The sequence below is a fragment of the Triturus cristatus genome, chromosome 2_1 (genome assembly GCF_964204655.1).
Source record: "Triturus cristatus chromosome 2_1, aTriCri1.1, whole genome shotgun sequence".
NCBI classification, from domain to species: domain Eukaryota; kingdom Metazoa; phylum Chordata; class Amphibia; order Caudata; family Salamandridae; genus Triturus; species Triturus cristatus.
The window spans coordinates 77,396,076-77,415,279 of NC_140581.1; the positions used below are offsets into that span (position 1 = coordinate 77,396,076).

The 19,204-nt window shown below is 45.1% G+C and overlaps 1 protein-coding gene across 3 annotated transcripts in view; it reads right to left on the reverse strand.

Moving 5' to 3' along the window:
- Positions 1 to 19,204, reverse strand: part of LOC146863775 (CMRF35-like molecule 9) — a 196,355-nt gene that overhangs the window by 105,110 nt on the left and 72,041 nt on the right. For 2 of the 3 annotated variants that reach the window (XM_085627993.1, XM_085627991.1), the window contains exons 2-3: positions 17,607 to 17,927; positions 794 to 899 (exon numbers count right to left, since the gene is read on the reverse strand). In XM_085627993.1, coding sequence (XP_085484119.1) covers positions 794 to 899; positions 17,607 to 17,927 — 427 coding nt within the window. The remainder of the gene's footprint in view (positions 1 to 793; positions 900 to 17,606; positions 17,928 to 19,204) is intronic. The other variant, XM_085627997.1, reaches the window with a different exon arrangement.

Genomic DNA, 19,204 nt, shown 5'->3' on the forward strand with positions numbered 1-19,204 from the left:
TGTTGAACTCTTTGGAGTGGGAATAGTAATTTTTATCCCTACGCTATCCAACATTTTCCCTACTGTTGCACTCACTGGAGTGGGAATAGTCATTTTAACGCTCTCACTATCCAACAAAATCTCTACTTTTTTCACATTACTTTTATTATGTTTACATTTTAAGCTTTTTTATATTATATTATGTATCTTTTATTTAATTGTTTTTAATATTTAATTACTTTTATATTATTTTTGATACATTTTAAAAATTCGATATTTTAGCTAACTATATTTTAACATTCTATATTTTGGAATCGATATTTTAGTACTTACCTGTTTGTAGATAGGGAGTCGATATTCTGTCCTTCTATATTTTGGAGTCGATATTTTGGGCATTCTATATTATGTCCCTCGATATTTAGTCACTGATCCCTTCTCAGGACTTATGCTAGAATTCTTGCTCCCATCATTCTTGTCTTAGTGGTCTAATACACACCTTGCAATAAACCAATTCTTTCTGGGATACATCTATTGCCTCGCCACATCTCAGTACACAGTCACTTTGTTTTTCATTCTATAAAGAATAAAGGGCACTCTCTTCATATTCCCATACTTTTTACACTTCAGCAGGCTTCTCCCAAAATCAGAACTTTATTCCTCTTTGAAATTGTTTACGCAAAATCTCTTAGTGAATGCGTAAAATCTTGATTGCAAAGGTGGTGTTAGTGATGTTGGTGCTACTCTAGTTGTTAGAGTCTTCACACTATAAAAACAATATTGGAAAAACAACATTGGAAAAGATTCTGGAACTTACTCTATCGTAGTTGGTTCAACCTCGTGTGGAGTAGTTAATATGAACTGCCCTTCACTCGAAGAATGATAAACTCCAGTGTTCACTGTTGGTTTCATGGTGGGAGAAGCTGAAAAAGATTGAGAAGAAAATCATTACCATTTGAAGATACCTATTGCCATCTGGCTCATGAGAAACCATCTGGAATGCTTCTTTCTTAAAAACATTAGATTTAGCACTTGTACTCTCCCTTTAAGTGTGACACACCAATATATTTTGTAACAAAGCTTGATTGCAACTGAATGATTCTAGGTCGCAACATCCTTCGTCGTTGCCTGTGTGCCATTCAGATTCACAGGGAATCCAGTGGTGAACATCTCTATCCAAGATCGGTATTGGTAAACAAATGATTTTTCAGCTGACATTTGGAGACAATGACAAAAGTTCAAACAACATGACAACATGACAAGGTCAAATGTGATGTACGCTACTGACAAGCCTGGAAGTGAAAAGGCAGCCCCTTTATCCGGTATGCAGTACATATTAGGAAGGATTGTTTAATGGGACTGCTTTGATGCTTGCACCACGTGTGGATTTATCTTTTCTCATCTATATTATATCGATGTGAAAACTAGTGGATTTAAATATTTTCCATGTATTGCCTTGTTTTTTAATCAATCTTCTTACATTAGACAGTGATTCAAGATTTATGTTAGTCAAAGGATCCAATTGCTGTATTTCAGGAGTGGTGGTGCCTTGGTGTTTCTGACTGGATGCATCCAACTGTGGTGAGTTGTGTATTGTTCATCCAGTCGAGGCAAGAATACCGAAGGAAAATGGGAAAGTGGTCCTATTAATCAACTGAAACTGGTATACAATGTTCACCCTTTGATAGAAAACAGCTTTACCTTTCCTCAACCACTCCCTCTCCCTTTCCGTTATACCCACCTATGCAGACAGAAGTCACTCCATACATTTACTACTCACTCAGAGTAGGTGGTAAATTTATGTTAAAAGCCCAGAATTGGAAAAATCAGTGACCCACAGTAATTTCCCTCTCCATGGAGTGGACCTCACTTCATAGTAATGACAAAATCACATGTGTTCTTCCTAGGCCCCAGGTACCATGCAACTCATAATCAGGGCACAAAGTGCATTGGTGTGGTAGGAATAATAGTATAAACGATGGAGTAATGCAGGAATATCTGATATCTAGAAAGTGAAATTGTTTATTGATTTTGGCAAATAGTAGAGGGTGTGACGGTAGAAAATGTTAGATGGTGTTTAGGAACATCCATTCACATGACCAGACTTAAAAGGTTTATGTCATGTGTGGGAGACCTACACAAAAAGCAGTGGTAAATCTTAGACCAAGTCATTGGAGAAAGTTTTGCTTCCAGTTCTGGAGGGTGAGTTCAGAATGATGAAGAATCCATTGGCACTAGTAACAGAGAGTGAGTGGATCAACAGAGGAGAGAACTGAACCAGATGATGAGAGAGGAGGAGCAGATGTGTAGTAAAGTGCATGAAGCAGGGCTAGTGAGAAGGAATATTATACATCCCACAAGAAAATACAAAGTAACATGAGCTGCAGTGGGCAAGAAAGAAAGAGTAGTAGTATGAGTGTAATAAAATGTTGTAGCAGGAGTAAGAGTCTGGCAACGAATTGGAGGAAAGTACAAGTAAAAGTAGGTGTAACAATAGGACAAGGCAAGGGAGTAAGTATAACAGTACATTTTGGAGCATGAGTAGGCTTAAGTAGAAGAGTAGGTAAACACAAGGTATGTAGAAATACGATCTTGTTAGTGTACAAGTAAGAGTGGGAGTAATAATAGGAATAACAAGGAGCGAAAGCAGGAGCACATAAAACAAATTGTAGGAGTAACTATATACAATTTCAGAAGTAAGACTAGGCATAGGAAACAGCCTTTACAACACAGACATTGCCACACAGCGCCTTTACCATGCAATGCCTTCACTACTCAATGTCTTTACAATGCATGTTGGGTGTGTAAGCCTATAGGGTGGCTAGGGTATTTTTATAGTTTAGCAATGGTAAGGGGTATAGAGCTAAAAGATTATTTTAAGGTTTAGGGGTGGGTCGGGGTATAAGGTGGAAAAAGCATTTTTATGTTTAGCGGTGGGTAAGGGTACGAGTTGGTAAGGGTTTTTTTAGTAAGGGAGTAGTTAAGGGTATTCGGTGGTAAGGGTCTTTTTAGGATTTAAGGGTGGGTACGGATAAAGGTGGCCAAGGGTCATTATAGGGTTTAGGGATGGGGTATGGATAATGAGTGGCAAGGGTATTTTTAGGATTTAGGGATAGGTAATGGGTGATAAAGGTATATTTAGAGTTTAGGGGGTGAGTAGGGTTATATTGTGGGGAGGTCAGTTTTAGGGATTAAGGTTGGTTAAGAGTACAGGATGGCAAGGGATTTCTAAGGTTTAGGGTTGGGTCAGGGTAAAGGTTGCTAAAGGTAAATGAGGGTTTAGGCGTGTGTTCTACTCAATATAAAAAAATGTAAAATTATAATAGTAAAATAAATGGGGGTTGGGGATCTCCACCAAAAAAACAACAATTATTGTATCATTACATATGAGTGGTAAAGGTTTTGCCTGGTAAACGCATTGCATGATTAACGCAAGCGTGGTAAGGGCATGCTTTGTATAGTTATACAACCCTTGGAGTAAGAGTAAGTAGAAGTAATCGTAATTGAAGTCATTCAATGTTATAGTCCTGATGAATCCTCTCATGAGACGCCATGGACACTAAAATACATAGGCGAGGGGCCTTACCATGAGTTTGGCAGACAGGGTTACTGTGTCACAAACATGATGGATATCTGGTCCGCCGTGTTACAATTCCAATACATCCTATGGAGCTTGCAATATGGAGAACGGGATCCCAGCCACCAAACACGTAAACAGGCCCTTAGTCTCCCTATATCCACAGCAAGGAATGGTTGACACATTGGAACAACCGCCTTCATTTTGTGCGTAGATAAGGCCTAAGCTGTTTTTCCTCTGTACATACACTCTCCTACTCTTGGTCACAAGGATGTTTTTCTTTTTTTAGTGTGATCACTGGGACACAGAGTGCTTTTCTTGTGCCATTTGGTTTGCTCTTTATGCTTTTTCTGTTTTTTATTTGCATAAATAGAAGAATTGTTTTCCTATATTGTGAGGCTAAACTATTACTTTATCCATGTTTAACCTTAACTGCCTATAGTGATCTATTTGTAATTAAATGTGCAGTAACTTTATGCTAGAAGAGTTTTTGGTGAACCACTGCTTCTTTAAAGGATATTTGTTGTAATTTCCATGGGATAGGAGTATTCCCATGTGAAGTGGGAACCCCTCTCTTTGATGGAGTGTTAAGTCTATTCCTGGCTCACCATCAATCACTCTAAGACCCAGAGTCAGAATATATGTTTGTCTCACAAAATAAAATCCAGTCGTTAATGGGGGTGATAAATATTGCATTTTAGAAGTTCAGCCCTCAACAATCAGAGATGACATTTCAATGTTGGTGTGTTCCGCATCAATTTTCACAAGTTGCATTTTACGAGGATTTGTTTCTCATACATATTGTGAGGGTTGACCTTCTTTGGCATCTGGTAATGACTGGATATGGTAAGCGGTGGTCCACTTGTATCTATGACTCTGTACAACCTGGAGTTAATGCCTTTGATGGCGATGGTACAGCTGTGATGATGCTCTGACAATGTTTTATGATAAAAGAACAGGATGTCCTATATGAGACCTGAAGAGTTTAACCTCTGTCCAATAAAAAAGTGCTCTGTGAGATACTGCCCCATGAGATCTGCTACAGGTGAGATATCCCCTCACTATATGGGTGTGTGTGTGTGATCCATGCATTGGGGTAAATTCTGGATGTAACCTTTATTCAGAGTGATGTAGAGTGCACCGCGGGACATGAGGGCTTGTGGGTAGCTTGCGAGGCAGCAGATTCTGTGACAAGTGATTCCAATAGCTACAGCTATACTAAATTCTGAGCGCATTCTGTGTGACACGTACAATGAGCAAATCAGAGTAAATGTTATTGCATGTTTTACTGTTGTGCATCCACAACGAGGGGGCAAAGTGCATTTTGGAGGCACATATTCCTGCAATGTAAAGCAGTTGTGTTAGCCTTCCACCTTCTCAGTGCACTCTTGAGTCTTGCTATCCTTCATGACTTCCTTCTGAGATGCACTGCAACCTTAGGGTTTGAAGAGAACTGTCTTGTAGAGTTAGATCTGAATCTCAAGGTATTTCTATGTTTAAAGCAAAGAGCAAAATCAGGCTAAGGGGGCAGTCCTTTGGCAGCACTGCTCAGCTCATAAAAGGGCAATGAAAGGAATCCCTGGCACCTGACTTTCCATATTCCTTGAAATCCACCTATCCCTGACAGACTTCAAGCACTCAGGCTGACCCTCACTGAGACATTGTTGTGAGAAACTGGGTTTTTGATTCACGAAGGTGAAAACCCTTCTCCGGTGGCGTAACGAAACTTGAGGGGGCCCCCCTGCAAAGTACATGGAGGGGGCCCCCCATTCTCCTCGCCAGTCAAGAGCCCTCAGGCAAGCGACCCGCCATACTGCAGGGGCTCACCCCAGCCATCAAAAAAGGATTCTGGTTCCTCTATTGGTCACATCCGCCCTCTCATCGAGCGATTTACATACATCAGTAAATGCTGCTGCGCCCTCCAGCAAAGTTACATAACACTGCCTCCAGCCGGCCCACCAAACACATCCTCCTACTTGATGAGCCACCTTCAAGCGAAGCCCTCTCAGTTAACCACCTCCAAATGCAGATCACTTCCGTCGTGCCTGCTACTAACTCATCCATTACACTCTACCCTCACCCCTATGAAACCCGCAATTATGCTTTTCTGCCCGCCTTTAAAACCACCCCTCGGATGTCACTGCAAACCTGTGACCGCCGCCTACTGCTCCCCTGTCCATCACCCACAGAAAGACTGATGACCAGTCACCATCTAACCACTGCCTACCAGTAAAGACAGAGCCTTTCAGCTGCTGGCCTCCCCAATGCCACTATGGAAGTTTTAAAAATGTTGAACAATCTCTGCAACTGACCACCTCAAAACATTTCTTCCTGCTAGCCTATACGGCATCAAAGCCGTTCCTGCTACTTTTCATCCTCTGCATGATGCACACAATAATATGAAATGTACAAACGGTCCGATGTTTGTTTCCTCACGCCAACATTAATTTACACTATGTACCCCAATAAACCATACCTGCTGTCAAAGGCAAACCAGATCCCATATGTAGCACCAGTCAACAAGTACCCCAAGGACAAACACCAGAGAGAATGAGCGATTCATGAATTAAACCTACAATGACAACGTAGCATTTCCCCACCAACTGTCAGCCCAGCGAAGTCTGCAACCGCACAGTAGCCATCAATACCAGCAACGTCTAAAGCGCATTTCCACTTCCTTTCTTTGGCAGCTCGTACGCCTTCTGGGCGCCATCTACCACAGACCACAGCATTCTTTGTCTCCCTTAGACTAACCGAATGTTGTCGGTGAACGCTTCTCTTCCCCCTTCCTTACTAATAACTAATGGAGGATAACAAAAAAAAAATATAGTATTTTCTTATGCAAATAGCGTATCAAGCACTTGCTGCCCGCAGTCCTCACCAGATCCACACAAATCAATATTCTGCTATCGCACCATCCTGTCACCCCTATTATTATCTGAAGATATTTTTGTATCCCTTCCTTGAACTGGGAAAAGCAATACTTTGCACAAAAACAAGTCCCTTTAAAACCTTTGCTACTTACAGACTCGCAAAGCACTTCCTTGTTTTACTAACTGTTGTAAAGCAAACGGATAACTCATTCTAGGATTGGGATTATTGTTTAGAGGTGTGGAAGTTAATACTGAGACATAGGATGATTTTTTGCATACACTCGTTCTTCCCTGCATGCGCACACAAAGCAACATTACAATTTAGCTAAACAAATTGTTCAGAAATGTACCGGAAGGTAAAGAAACAGCCCAAATTATTTTTACAAAGAAAAATAGACAATCGTCAACTTTATACCCCATGACATAAAAGCCTTAGCGTGCACAGCTTGCTCAAATCCACGCTACCTAATTCTACCAAACTCAGCACATTTGAACATCTCAGAATTCCATGCCACACAATTCAACTATAAATAATTTAACCCTACATTCCATACCACATAATTACAATCCTAAAAATGAAAAAACATATATTTCTACTTCACTCCATACCACATAAGTCCACATCACATAATAACATTCCACACAACTTAATAGCACTCCAAACCACATAATTACACTCCACACAACACAATTTAAGTATACATAATTCCACTTCAACCTATATAATTATACGTCACACAACATATTTACACTCAACTTTAACCCCTTCTGTGCCCATGACGAGATAGTCTCGTCATGGAGCACGGTTGCGCTGTGCCCATGACGAGACTATCTCGTCATGGACCCCGCCCGCTAATGAAAGGGCCGGCACAGGAGGGGGAAAGGGCGGGGCACTCAAGGGGTTAAAACACAGAATTACCCTCCACAAAATACAACTCTGCAACATGCTACATAATTCCACTCCGCACAATTATACACCACACCATGCCACATAATTCCACACGTCTCACAATTCCACAATTCATCCCCACACAATTCATCACACATAATTACTCCACATAATACCACTCAGCACCACATAATTAACCTCCACATAATTATGCTCTCATCCATATTGCATAAATACACTCCACATAAATCTAGTCTATGCCACGTAGCAACATTCCACATACACTCGTTCTTTCCTGCATACGCACAAAAAGAAACATTACAATTTAGCTTAACAAATTGTTCAGAAATGTACCGGAAGGTAAAGAAACAGCCCAAATTATTTTTACAAAGAAAAATAGACAATCGTCAACTTTATACCCCATGACATAAAAGCCTTAGCGTGCACAGCTTGCTCAAATCCACGCTACCTAATTCTACCAAACTCAGCACATTTGAACCTCTCATAATTCCATGCCACACTATTCAACTATAAATAATTTAACCCTACATTCCATACCACATAATTACAATCCTAAATATGAAAAAACATATATTTCTACTTCACTCCATACCTCATAATTCCACATCACATAATAACATTCCACACAACTTAATAGCACTCCAAACCACATAATTACACTCCACACTACACAATTCAAGTACACATAATTCCACTGCAACCTATATAATTATACGTCACACAACATATTTACACGCAAATCCAAAACACAGAATTACCCTCCACAAAATACAACTCTGCAAAATGCTACATAATTCCACTCCGCACAATTATACACCACACCATGCCACATAATTCCACACGTCACAATTCCACAATTCATCCCCACACAATTCATCACACAATTACACCACATAATACCACTCAGCACCACATAATTAACCTCCACATAATTATGCTCTCATCCATATTGCATAAATACACTCCACATAAATCCAGTCTGTCACGTAGCAACATTCCACATAACTACACTTCACACCATGCCTCATGATACCACTCAACATAATTTTCACCCAGCAGCGAACACTTCCACGTCACACATTTCAACTCTACACATTTCCATTCCACACCACATAATTCAACAACAAACTACATAATTCAAACCAACAACAGATTTACATAACACACCACATACATCCAATCTACACCACAAAATTCCACATCATGCTATAATATTTAACAGCACACCACATAAGTAAACTCCACTACATACCACTCCACAACGCAAAATACCATTCCAGATAATCTCACTCCAAGACACACAATCCCACTCCATGACACACAATCCCACTCCACATAATTCCAGTACACTCAATACCACACAATTACTATCCGCATAATTACATTATTACGCTACACAGATCCAATCCACACAACACAATTCCACAACTAACAATTCCAATCCAAACCACATATGTCCACTTGACACCACACACATTCACTCCACTCCAAGCAGAAAACACATAGGTAAAATACACTGTCCTTTACAATGTCAATAGCTCTAACTCTCACAAATGCAAGACCAATTGCATTGCAAATGCTTGTTTACCTTCCAATGCGACCGAGCAGATCCTGTTCATTTTTTTTATTTTATGGAGTTTTATATAGCTCGAACTTGACCCGTATCGGGTATCATAGCGCTTTACATGAGCACCAGTTGCATTACATGAGGACACATTCATATTTGTTAGGCACAGGGAGATTAAGTGATTTGCCCAGAATCACAGGATGTTCAGCGTCATTGTTGAAACTCAAATCCAGTTCCCCAGATTCGAGGTCAACCGCCCTGGCCGTTAGGCCAACTCCTCTCCCAAGTATGAGTAAGAATAGGCATAAGAAGGGCTAAGCAGAAGAGCTGAAGTATTTAGATGTAAAAGTAGTGGAAGGTAGGTTCAAGTAGGAGTATGCAGGAGTAAGAGTGCAAGTAGGAGTAGGTAGGACTAAGTTAATGGTAACTAGGGCATTGGTAAATACGGTAGCAAAAGTAAGAATAGCAGAAGACGTAATAGGAGTAAGAGGAGAAATGAGTAAGAGCAGGAGGAAATAGGCGTAATAAATTGTAAGTGGAAGCAAGAGTATGTTGGAATAATAAAACGTAAGAGTGGGAACAAATATGAGGTGTAAGAGAAAGGTAAAATTAAGAGGTTACGTAGCACAGTAAGAGGAAGTATGCAACATATGAGTAGAAACAAAAATCAGCAGTAGGCATAAGTAGGAAAAGTTAGTAAATTAAGTGCAAGATTAAAGGAAATAAGATTCAGTGAGACCAAGATGAGAAAAGAAAGACGAAGACAGCAAATCCTTCCATATTCTTCTACGACTCCAGTGCTAACAAAGCATGACATGCTTTTCATTTTATGTACACATCAGATGAAGAGCAAGGACCTTCCATTAAGCGCTATTGGAACACGCTTCAGTTGGTAACTTGCGTGCAGCTGAAATAGGTACAATTTATGTGTTTTATAGCGCTCACAAACAGCATAAGCGTGTTTCTTGGCACTATTTCAACAAAAGTTAACGCTATGCCACTGGCAGAGGTGCAATTTGTTTTATTAATGGGTTGCACACAGACCAGTCTCTGTGACGTGCTGTTCGATGAAAAAGTGCAAGAAAAGACTTCTTAATACCACGTGAGCAGCACTTCAGAACTGTTTGGATAAAGCTTAGCCGATGCCCGGGAGCCGAATAGTGATTTTTGTGTGTCTCTGGCGCCCAGTAGCAGTGCGTTTACCCCGAGGGCCACATTTGGCATGTTCTGATTTGAACTCACCATTATAGAGAGAATGTAATACTAGGTCATATATTGTCACATGCAACAAGGGTTGTCAATCCCGGCCCCCTTTCTCTGTAGTCCCCGGCACCTGTTTAGAGGTGGACAGGAAGGAGCCTTCTCTCCTTCCAGCACAGCAAGCAATACCACAGAACAGCGCCAAGGCCAACACAAACGGCTTCCGGTAGCTCAGCTCATGTGCCCCGGTAGATGTGAGGCTGTGAGCTGATGAGTAAGAGGTTTAGGAGCAGGGTGAGGAGCTGGCAGCTTACACCAGGGTGGAGCAACAGCACCGAGGCGTCTACAGCAACAGGGGACGGGTCTCCTCAGCTCCGAAGTGTGAGGCCAGCACGTGGGAGCCATGCAGCGGCAGCCAATGCTTGTGAAGCAAGTAATCAAGCATTGGCAAAGGTAAAATAAAACCAAGCTAGTGCCAACTAACACGAAGGGTGGGACGGGGAATGGTAAAATTGGGAGCAGGAGGCAGGCCCGGCTCCAGGAATTTTTATTTGGGTGGGCCAAGGGTACATTCGGGTGGGCCACTGCTGGCCCGATTTATCGCTTATATATCTAGCCAGGCCTGCTTCTGGGCCCTCCTTTATCTCTCCTTACTCTTACAAGGCACAGTAAAACGCACTCTTTTCAAAGTCTCTTTCTAAATGTTATCACTCTCAAAAAGTGCTTTTCTTCCATGCAATGTCCCTTTTTTGGGAAGAGGAAGTTTCTAAGGTGGGAGTATCAAGCAAGTGACACTACCCGGGCTTCCTCTGTGCGAGCCTTCAGGGAGAAACCCTCTTCATTACTACCTCCACCTGACCTCTGACTCTGCAGCGCACTCCCTTACAGGCTTGATTATCCACTTTTCTACCACCCTTCTCCATCACACCTTATCTCACACCTGACCTTGGGCCCTAGCCCCATATCAGCCACCATTCAGTTCCACTTTCACTATTCCCCGTAAAAAAAAATAGTAAAATCACCTTCAAACCTGAAACATTGAATATAGCAGTAAAAATAATTAGCATGCATGATAAAGTATGCTCCACAGTTGTCCTAATCACCTGACTGTTAATTAAATAAATGAAAACAGAAAGGCCATGACAGGGCCGGCTTTATTGCTGGTGCAAACGTCTTTTTGACCTCTTTTTTGACCTCTTTCTCTGTAGATAGCTTAACTACCACCCTCCAACAGTACCCTTCATCTCGCCATAGCCACTCCCCCTCATGGCCTCCTCCTCAGACTCCCTAACTACCACCCTCCACCAGTGTCCCCCATCTTTCTGTAGCTCCCCCACACCCCATGACCTCCTCCTCAGATTCCCTCACTGCCACCCTCCACCAGCGCCCCTCATAGCTTCGTATTTCCCCCCACCCCATGACCTCCTCCTCGGATTCCCTGCCACCCTCCACCAGTGCCCCTCATCTCTCTGTAGTTCCCCCCCATGACCCCCTCATCAGATTCCTTCACTGCCACCCTCCACTAGTGCCCCTCATCTCTCTATAGTTCCCCCCACCCCATGACCTCCTCCTCGGCGTCCCTCGCTGCCATGATTCACTAGTGATTCTCATTTCTCTGTAGCCCCCCGCACCCCATGACCTCCTCCTCAGATTCCCTTACTGCTCCCTCAACCAGCGCCCCTCATCTCTCTGTAATTCCCCCCGAGCCCCATGACCTCCTCCTCGATTTACCTCACTGCCACCCTCCACCAGTGCCCCTCATCTCTCTGTAGTTCCCCCCACCCCTGACCTCCTCCTCAGATTCCCTCACTGCCACCCTCCACCAGTGCCCCTCATTTCTCCATAATTCCCCCCACCCCATAACCTCCTCCTCAGATTCCTTCACTGCCACCCTCCACCAGCACCCCTCATCTTTCCGTAGATACCCCCACCCGTGACCTCCTCTTTGGATTCCCTCACTGCCAACCCCCACTAGTGCCCCTCAGCTCTCTATAGTTCCCCCCACCCCATGACCTCCTCCTCGGCGTCCCTCGCTGCCATGATTCACTAGTGATTCTCATTTCTCTGTAGCCCCCCGCACCCCATGACCTCCTCCTCAGATTCCCTCACTGCTCCCTCAACCAGCGCCCCTCATCTCTCTGTAATTCCCCCCGAGCCCCATGACCTCCTCCTCGATTTACCTCACTGCCACCCTCCACCAGTGCCCCTCATCTCTCTGTAGTTCCCCCCCACCCCTGACCTCCTCCTCAGATTCCCTCACTGCCACCCTCCACCAGTGCCCCTCATTTCTCCATAATTCCCCCCACCCCATAACCTCCTCCTCAGATTCCTTCACTGCCACCCTCCACCAGCACCCCTCATCTCTCCGTAGATCCCCCCCACCCGTGACCTCCTCTTTGGATTCCCTCACTGCCAACCCCCACTAGTGCCCCTCAGCTCTCTGTAGTTCCCCCACCTCATGACCACCTCCTCCGCTTCCCTCACTGCCAACCTCCACTAGTGCCCCTCATTTCTACATAGCCCCCCCACCCCATGACCTCCTCCTCAGATTCCCTCACTGCTCCCTCCACCAGCGCCCCTCATCTCTCTGTAGTTCCCCCCACCCCATGACCTCCTCCTCAGATTTCTTCACTGCCGCCCTCCACCAGTACCCCTCATCTCTCTGTAGTTCCCCTCCACCCTGTGACCTCCTCCTCGGATTCCCTCACTGCCACCCTCCACTAGTGCCCCTCATCACTCTGCTGTTCCCCCCACCCCGTGACCACCTCCTCTGACTCCCTCACTGCCACCCTCCACCAGTGCTCCTCATCTCACTGTAGCTCCCCACCCCATTACCTCTTCCTCATTTTCCCTCACTGCTACCCTCCACTAGTGCCCCTCATATTTCCGCAGCTCCACCCCCACTCCAGGACCTCCTCCTCGGCTTCCCTCACTGCCACTCTCCACTAGCGCCCCTCATCTCTCTGTAGTTCCCCCCACCCTGTGACCTCCTCCTCTGACTCCCTCACTGCCACCCTCCACCAGCGCCCCTCATCTCTCCGTAGCTCCCCACCCCATGACCTGTTCCTCGGATTCCCTCACTGCCACCCTCCACTTGTGCCCCTCAGTTCTCCGTTGCCCCTCTCTCATATCCATTCCATTTGTTGTACAGCGCTACTCAGATGAGTGTAGGGTGTCACAGTACTTTACATATTAGCACGCATTATACAGAGACAATAAATCAGTCTATGGGGAATGTCACATAAGCCAATGAGGATTACAAGGTGTAGAAATCACGTCATCCATACTGGTGGGCAATATATTTTACGGGGGTTTGGACTGGAGAAGCACAAACTCAGGATTTAAAGAGTACTCCAGTGGTTGGGGGTTGGCTTTACTGATAAAAATGTATAACTGCCCAAACAAACTCTTTTTGGCAACATTAGAATAATGAAGGAATGGAGAAGTTCTAACTATATCACAATGCAAAAAAGCGAAGTTTGTATGCAGCTCTTTAAAGACAGTTCATAGGTCACTGTCCTATGTTAGGATAGTAACTTCTGAACTGCAAGTAACACAAGGATATCTGTGACAGAGGTAGTAACCCACTGAGCTATTCCCATAAAATTCAGTTTATCAGCATTTAAAAACTACCAACAGACAAATGGTTACTCTGCAGCAGGATCGTAAATCACCAGTAATCTGCACAGTTTTAATTGTAGTTGTACATGGTGGCAGATTCACTGGGAGGGCCATGGCTCATGTTTGGGTGGGCCAGGCTCATGTTTGGGTGGGCCTGGCCCACCCGGCCCACCCACCCTCTAGAACCGGGCCTGGCAGGAGGTAACATATCCTGCACTTGTTAGTGGTGTGAGACAAAGAAAAGGGTCAGCGACAGGAGGATATTTACAGCTGGGACTAATTAAAGTCCCAGATAACCTATCTGTAGAAATGTAAATGCAGCATTTTAAAACATATTAGGCATTTGTTATCAACCCACAACATAGCATGTTTTTTGAAGGAGCACACAATGAAAACTCACAATTAAAAACTGCTAGACTTACCGACAACGCTGCAGAATGTGATCTGTCCTGCTCTTTACAAGTCTGACCTCTCTCCCTGAAAGCCCCGGTGTTTCTGAAGAGTGCGGGGCCCCATCCTTTTTCCGGCCGGGCTCTGACTGAAGAGAAACAATGTAACTTGTTACTTTGTTTCTCTTCAGTCCTGCCCTGGGTCAGCGGGAGGAGCGCAGAGCAGGCTGCAGGCTGCACCTGCTTTCTAGAGCAAGCATTTCTCTCCCAGCTCTTTACCGAAGAGCTGAGGGGGCCCCCTTCACCTACCGAAGACTGGGGGCCCCCCCGCACCGCGGGGGCTGCGGGGGCGTTTTTTACGCCCCTGCCCTTCTCAAGAAACAACCAGAATCCTGTCAGTGTGAAGCATAAAATTTCACCAAAGTAACCTGTGTGTAGCCCTCTACTTGCTTGGCACAAAAGCAGTCAGGCGTAACTTAGAGGCACTGTGTGAAGAATTTATGCAGCACATAAACAGTACTAAACTGAGAACACAACACAAGAAAAATCCAAAACCAATTTAGAAACATAGAACAAAATGTAATATATAAAATCAGACAAAAATCCAATCAGTAAAACTGTAGATATGCAATTTAAAGTAAAACGTGTGCCATGAAGCAGAAAGCACTATATGCGGGTATCTGGTCACGCTAGACCAGGACAATCTCACAAGTTGAGGGCAACTGCGATGGAGTACGGGCCAGATACTGGGACAAGGTTAGTCCAGCTGAAAATGTTACCTTCTCACTGTCCTGCACACAGAGTTTGAAACTTAAGGATTTCAAGGAGGAACTCAAATGATGCCAGCCAAGCATCTAGAACCTAGAGAGGCCCCTGTTGATCTCACACCAACAGAGGCTAGCAGAGCTTTGGCAGGTCCAGGCAGGGCCATTTGCAGGTTACTGGGCAGTTGCAGGAAGGCCTCTGCAGCTTTTTCTTGCCATGTACCTCAGGACAGGAGGTCAGCCAACTGACCCTTGGAGTGCCCTAGTAGCCTTGAGCTCAAAGAGATGATGCACTAAACTTCAAGCAGCAAGGAAGGCCTCAAGCAGCAGGAAGTCCTCTGAAAGACAAGGCAGACCTTAAGCTGCAGGGAATTCCTCTGAAGAACAAGGGAGGCCTCAAGTAGCAGGGCAATCCTCTGGAAGCAGAAGTTATGTTCTTTGAAGTACAAAGCAGGGCTCAAGCAGCAGGGCAGTCCATTTAAGTGCAGGACTGGCCTTCTGAGTGCCCTCTGCAGGTCCAGGAGTGAAACTACGAGTGGGTCTGACGTTCTTATTTTTATACTTCACAACTTGAATTGAGGCCACCACTGTATGCCTGCATTAGCAGAGCCTCATCTAACTGAACTGTTGTTTTAGCCATGCTCTCCTCACTGGAGCCAGTGCGGGACAGGCACGCAGAATGTGCTCTATAGTTTCCCTGAAATAACTGAAGCATTTAGGTTACCCCATTTTGGTGCTGGGACTAGAGTTGGAAGTCCTCTCAGACTGTATAACAAACGCTTATGCTTTGTAGTTTTCCTAGAGGTGGTTCCAAATAAAGTTGACTGGTGAGGATGGAATAGCTGTTAATAACAGGTCACGCATGCTTTTTGATATTTCCTGCTCGTCTTCAGCAGTGACACTGAACGTATAATCCTGCGGAAACCAATCTGCTTGTGGATGCTGGAGGTAGTGATTGATTTATAGGCATTTCGTCTCTTGAGATCTGATTTTTGCACCAGATCAAATGATTGAGTGAAGCCATCTGAGCCTGGTGGAGTTCAATGCACAACTTCAAGAACGCTGCTTTGCTAGTGATAGATTGCGTATTTAAGCCAAATTCTAATCGAAGTATTGTCCGTGAGCCATGTTGCGGAGGGTGAACATTCCCTTCTGTAAGTCATTGTAGTTTATGGTCAAGCAATGTTGCCTCGCTCCCCACTGGGCATCCGTACTGTAGGCAAGCGTAGGTAGCTATATCCCCAGGATTACTTTAGCATTGCAGCCAATGTGGGGCCTGATAATTGTTTGTAGGGCGTAATGATTGAAAAACACAGGGACAAGGCTGTATTTTTCATGTATCATTTGTGGGGTAAGAGAGAGCCTCAGTTATGGGTGACCAGGCCCACGCATGAGCTGGCTTGCATCACTCTTGCACCTAGCAACTTGGTGCAAGAGAGACTTAAACCTTACATGTGATTTATGAAGCCACGCATGTCTACTTTGAAAGGCCCTGAGTGGCTCCATAACTCTGGAGTAAGGCAACGCAGCGCAAATCGCTTCATTGTCTTACTCTGCCCTGGGAAGGCGTTCCATGGGCACTGCGTTTGTGTGCATTCCGCAGCGCACAGAGAACGAGGAATATGCCTCTCAGGGTTGTTTGTGTGCTAGAAGATGTCCCTTCCTGCAGAAAAACAATCCTGCATGCAATGCAGGCACCCGTGCTCCATCGTGCAAGGGTGCTTTCTTTGGCTCCAAGCTGCTTAAAGGGCACTATGCGGGGGGGCAGGAATGCGTTGTATTGCCTTAAATACAGCACATTCCTGCCCTTGCCCTGTCATGCAGTGCAGCACAGCAAGGTGACGTGTTGCACTGCACTGGGTGGAAATCTTGTAAATAGGCTCCTTAGTATCTGGCTTCCCTTAGCACCCAACCTCAGTCCAGGTCCCAGGTTCCAGGCTCCTTTATTTTATTCCCCAGAATCATGACTTTAGTCTTATTGAGGTTTACTCTTAGCTCACTTAAGAGAAAGTAGCTATCGAGAGGGTTAAACAAATGTTATAAACCTACATATGAGCAAATTTCTACCGGAACCTTTACCGTTCATTCTTGTAAGACTCACCTAAAAACTCTTGCTTGATCTACTCGCGAACATCTCCTGCCAAGGTCCCATTTCGTCTGTTATTTATAGGTTTTCGCATTCCTTGGTGCTAACGAACTGGTATGCAATAAGCTATGCTAGACTTACATTCTGTGTCTATGCATAGGTCTATGTTCCTGAGTGAAGTTACTGTTCCTGTTTTTAATTGGTTATAAGTTGTTAAATGCTTTCTAGCGAAATGTACCATAGAAATTGAATATTGGCGGCCTTACTGTGAAGCGCCCCGATACCCTACGCCTACGGGGTCAAGTTCCCGGTATATAAAACAATAAATAAGAATAATATTAGTCTTGCTCACTACAAGGACATCATTGACAGAAAAGAGACTTGGGAGTGGACAATCGCAGAGATCTGGAGCTATGGAGAAGGTGCCCATATATCCCGCCTCCTTGATCCGTGGGACTGTGGACACCACGTGAGGGAAGTGGGGCTGGGAGAAGGGAGGGAAGCAAGGCCCTTCTGCTCGGTGTTTCAGAGCAGTACAGAGCCACTTGGATCCCCTCTGCTATGACATCAGAGAAGAATCTTCAGCAGGTTCTTGAGCGCCCAATAGAGGCTCACTCGTAGAGCGATGACATTGGATTCTTACCTTGGAGCACGCTCACTCGGACGTGGAACAGTGGGTCCAATCCCGGGGTGCTGATTCCACACTGGTACATCCCAGCATCTTCCTCGCTGAGCCTCTGCATGGTCACTGTGAACGTACGGGAGGCAGGGTTGTCGCGGATTGAGAATCTGCCATGCCTGTGCCATTGCTGTGTAGACACCACGACCGTGCAAAAGCGAGTGCCTCCCTCACACCAGTATTTGTTGTTGTCCTCATACTCTTCTTCATATTGGCACTGGACCGTGAGTGAGCCTCCCTGGTGGCCGGTGACCTCTGGGGGTCCAGTCAGAGCCTCGGACCTGCCTTCAACAGAAAAGAGAAAATTAGCCAAACTCCTCGGCGTCCTGAATTCACCATTAGTATAGTACACATGCATGGGGACAATTAAGAGGTACTTCTTCCAGTCCCCTTAGTGCCACTTGCCGTTGTCCCTTCCTTTCGAATAACAATCCTACCTGCGATGCAGGCAGCGTTGCACCAGGGCACAGGGGCGCCTGCGTGGGCGCTAGGCAGCACATAGTACACCAACGCAAAGAGCGGTGTGCACACTACAATGTTAAATATGGCGCATTCCAGCCCTCTCCCTGCCGCGCGTCTCCGCTCAGGAGGGTGTCTTGCTGTGCTGCGTTGCGTGACATTTTGATAAATCAGCCGCATTGTGCTTCACAGAAAACATGTTCATTGCAGCAGGAACCCCGCCAGTAGTAAACACAACGATATACACATATTTTCCTTGCACATCTGCAATGTTAGTTGACCTTGGGCCCAGTGCACAAGACCCCAGTCTCTGGGATGTAGAGCACGTATTGGTCGGTGGGTGACCCAGGCCCGCAGCCAATGACCGCCTTGAACAGGTTTACATGTGTTGCGGGGTTAAAGTCATTTATAATTGGAGCACGAGGGCTAATATCTTGTCAGTCCCGGGACTTCATAGTCCAAAAATCTTAGATAAGCCTTACTCGAGAATGTTGTATTAGTAGCGCAAATTCACAAATATTTTCCCAGAGGTTAGTCACACTTGCTCATGATAAAAGTTGCGATGCACATGTATGTAAAGTATGCATGAATCACATATGCAGGTTGACATGCTCATGTATTTTCAAAAGTGGGCGTCCCCTGGGAGTTGTCAGAGGTGTAGTGACCTGCTGGTCACTGTTCGTGTTGTTTGATATACCAGCCACTCCCCCAGGGCTGGCCCACACCCCACCCCAGACCCATCTAGTACAGGCGTCACAGGACATGTGACTCTGATAATAAAAGGGGGGCGGCTGCAAGGGCCCTGGGTCAGGTGTACTCTGTAACGAATGGTGTCTGTGTAATCATTATTCATGCAGGGGGGCCTTGGGCCCCACGACATTACAAGAGGAGCGCCGAGGGAGCCAATTCAAAGAATGTTTTCTCCCACACAACATTAACGTGATTGACATGTACACACATCTAGCTGTGTACCACACCTGCTGACCGCGGCACCGCGCTCACAGCCGGATGACTCCTGTGAGCAGCCATCAACCTGTTAAAAAACTGGAATCCACCTTAGATTTTGGGCTATGCCTAGGAAGGCGTTCAGTCCATTTAGCAAA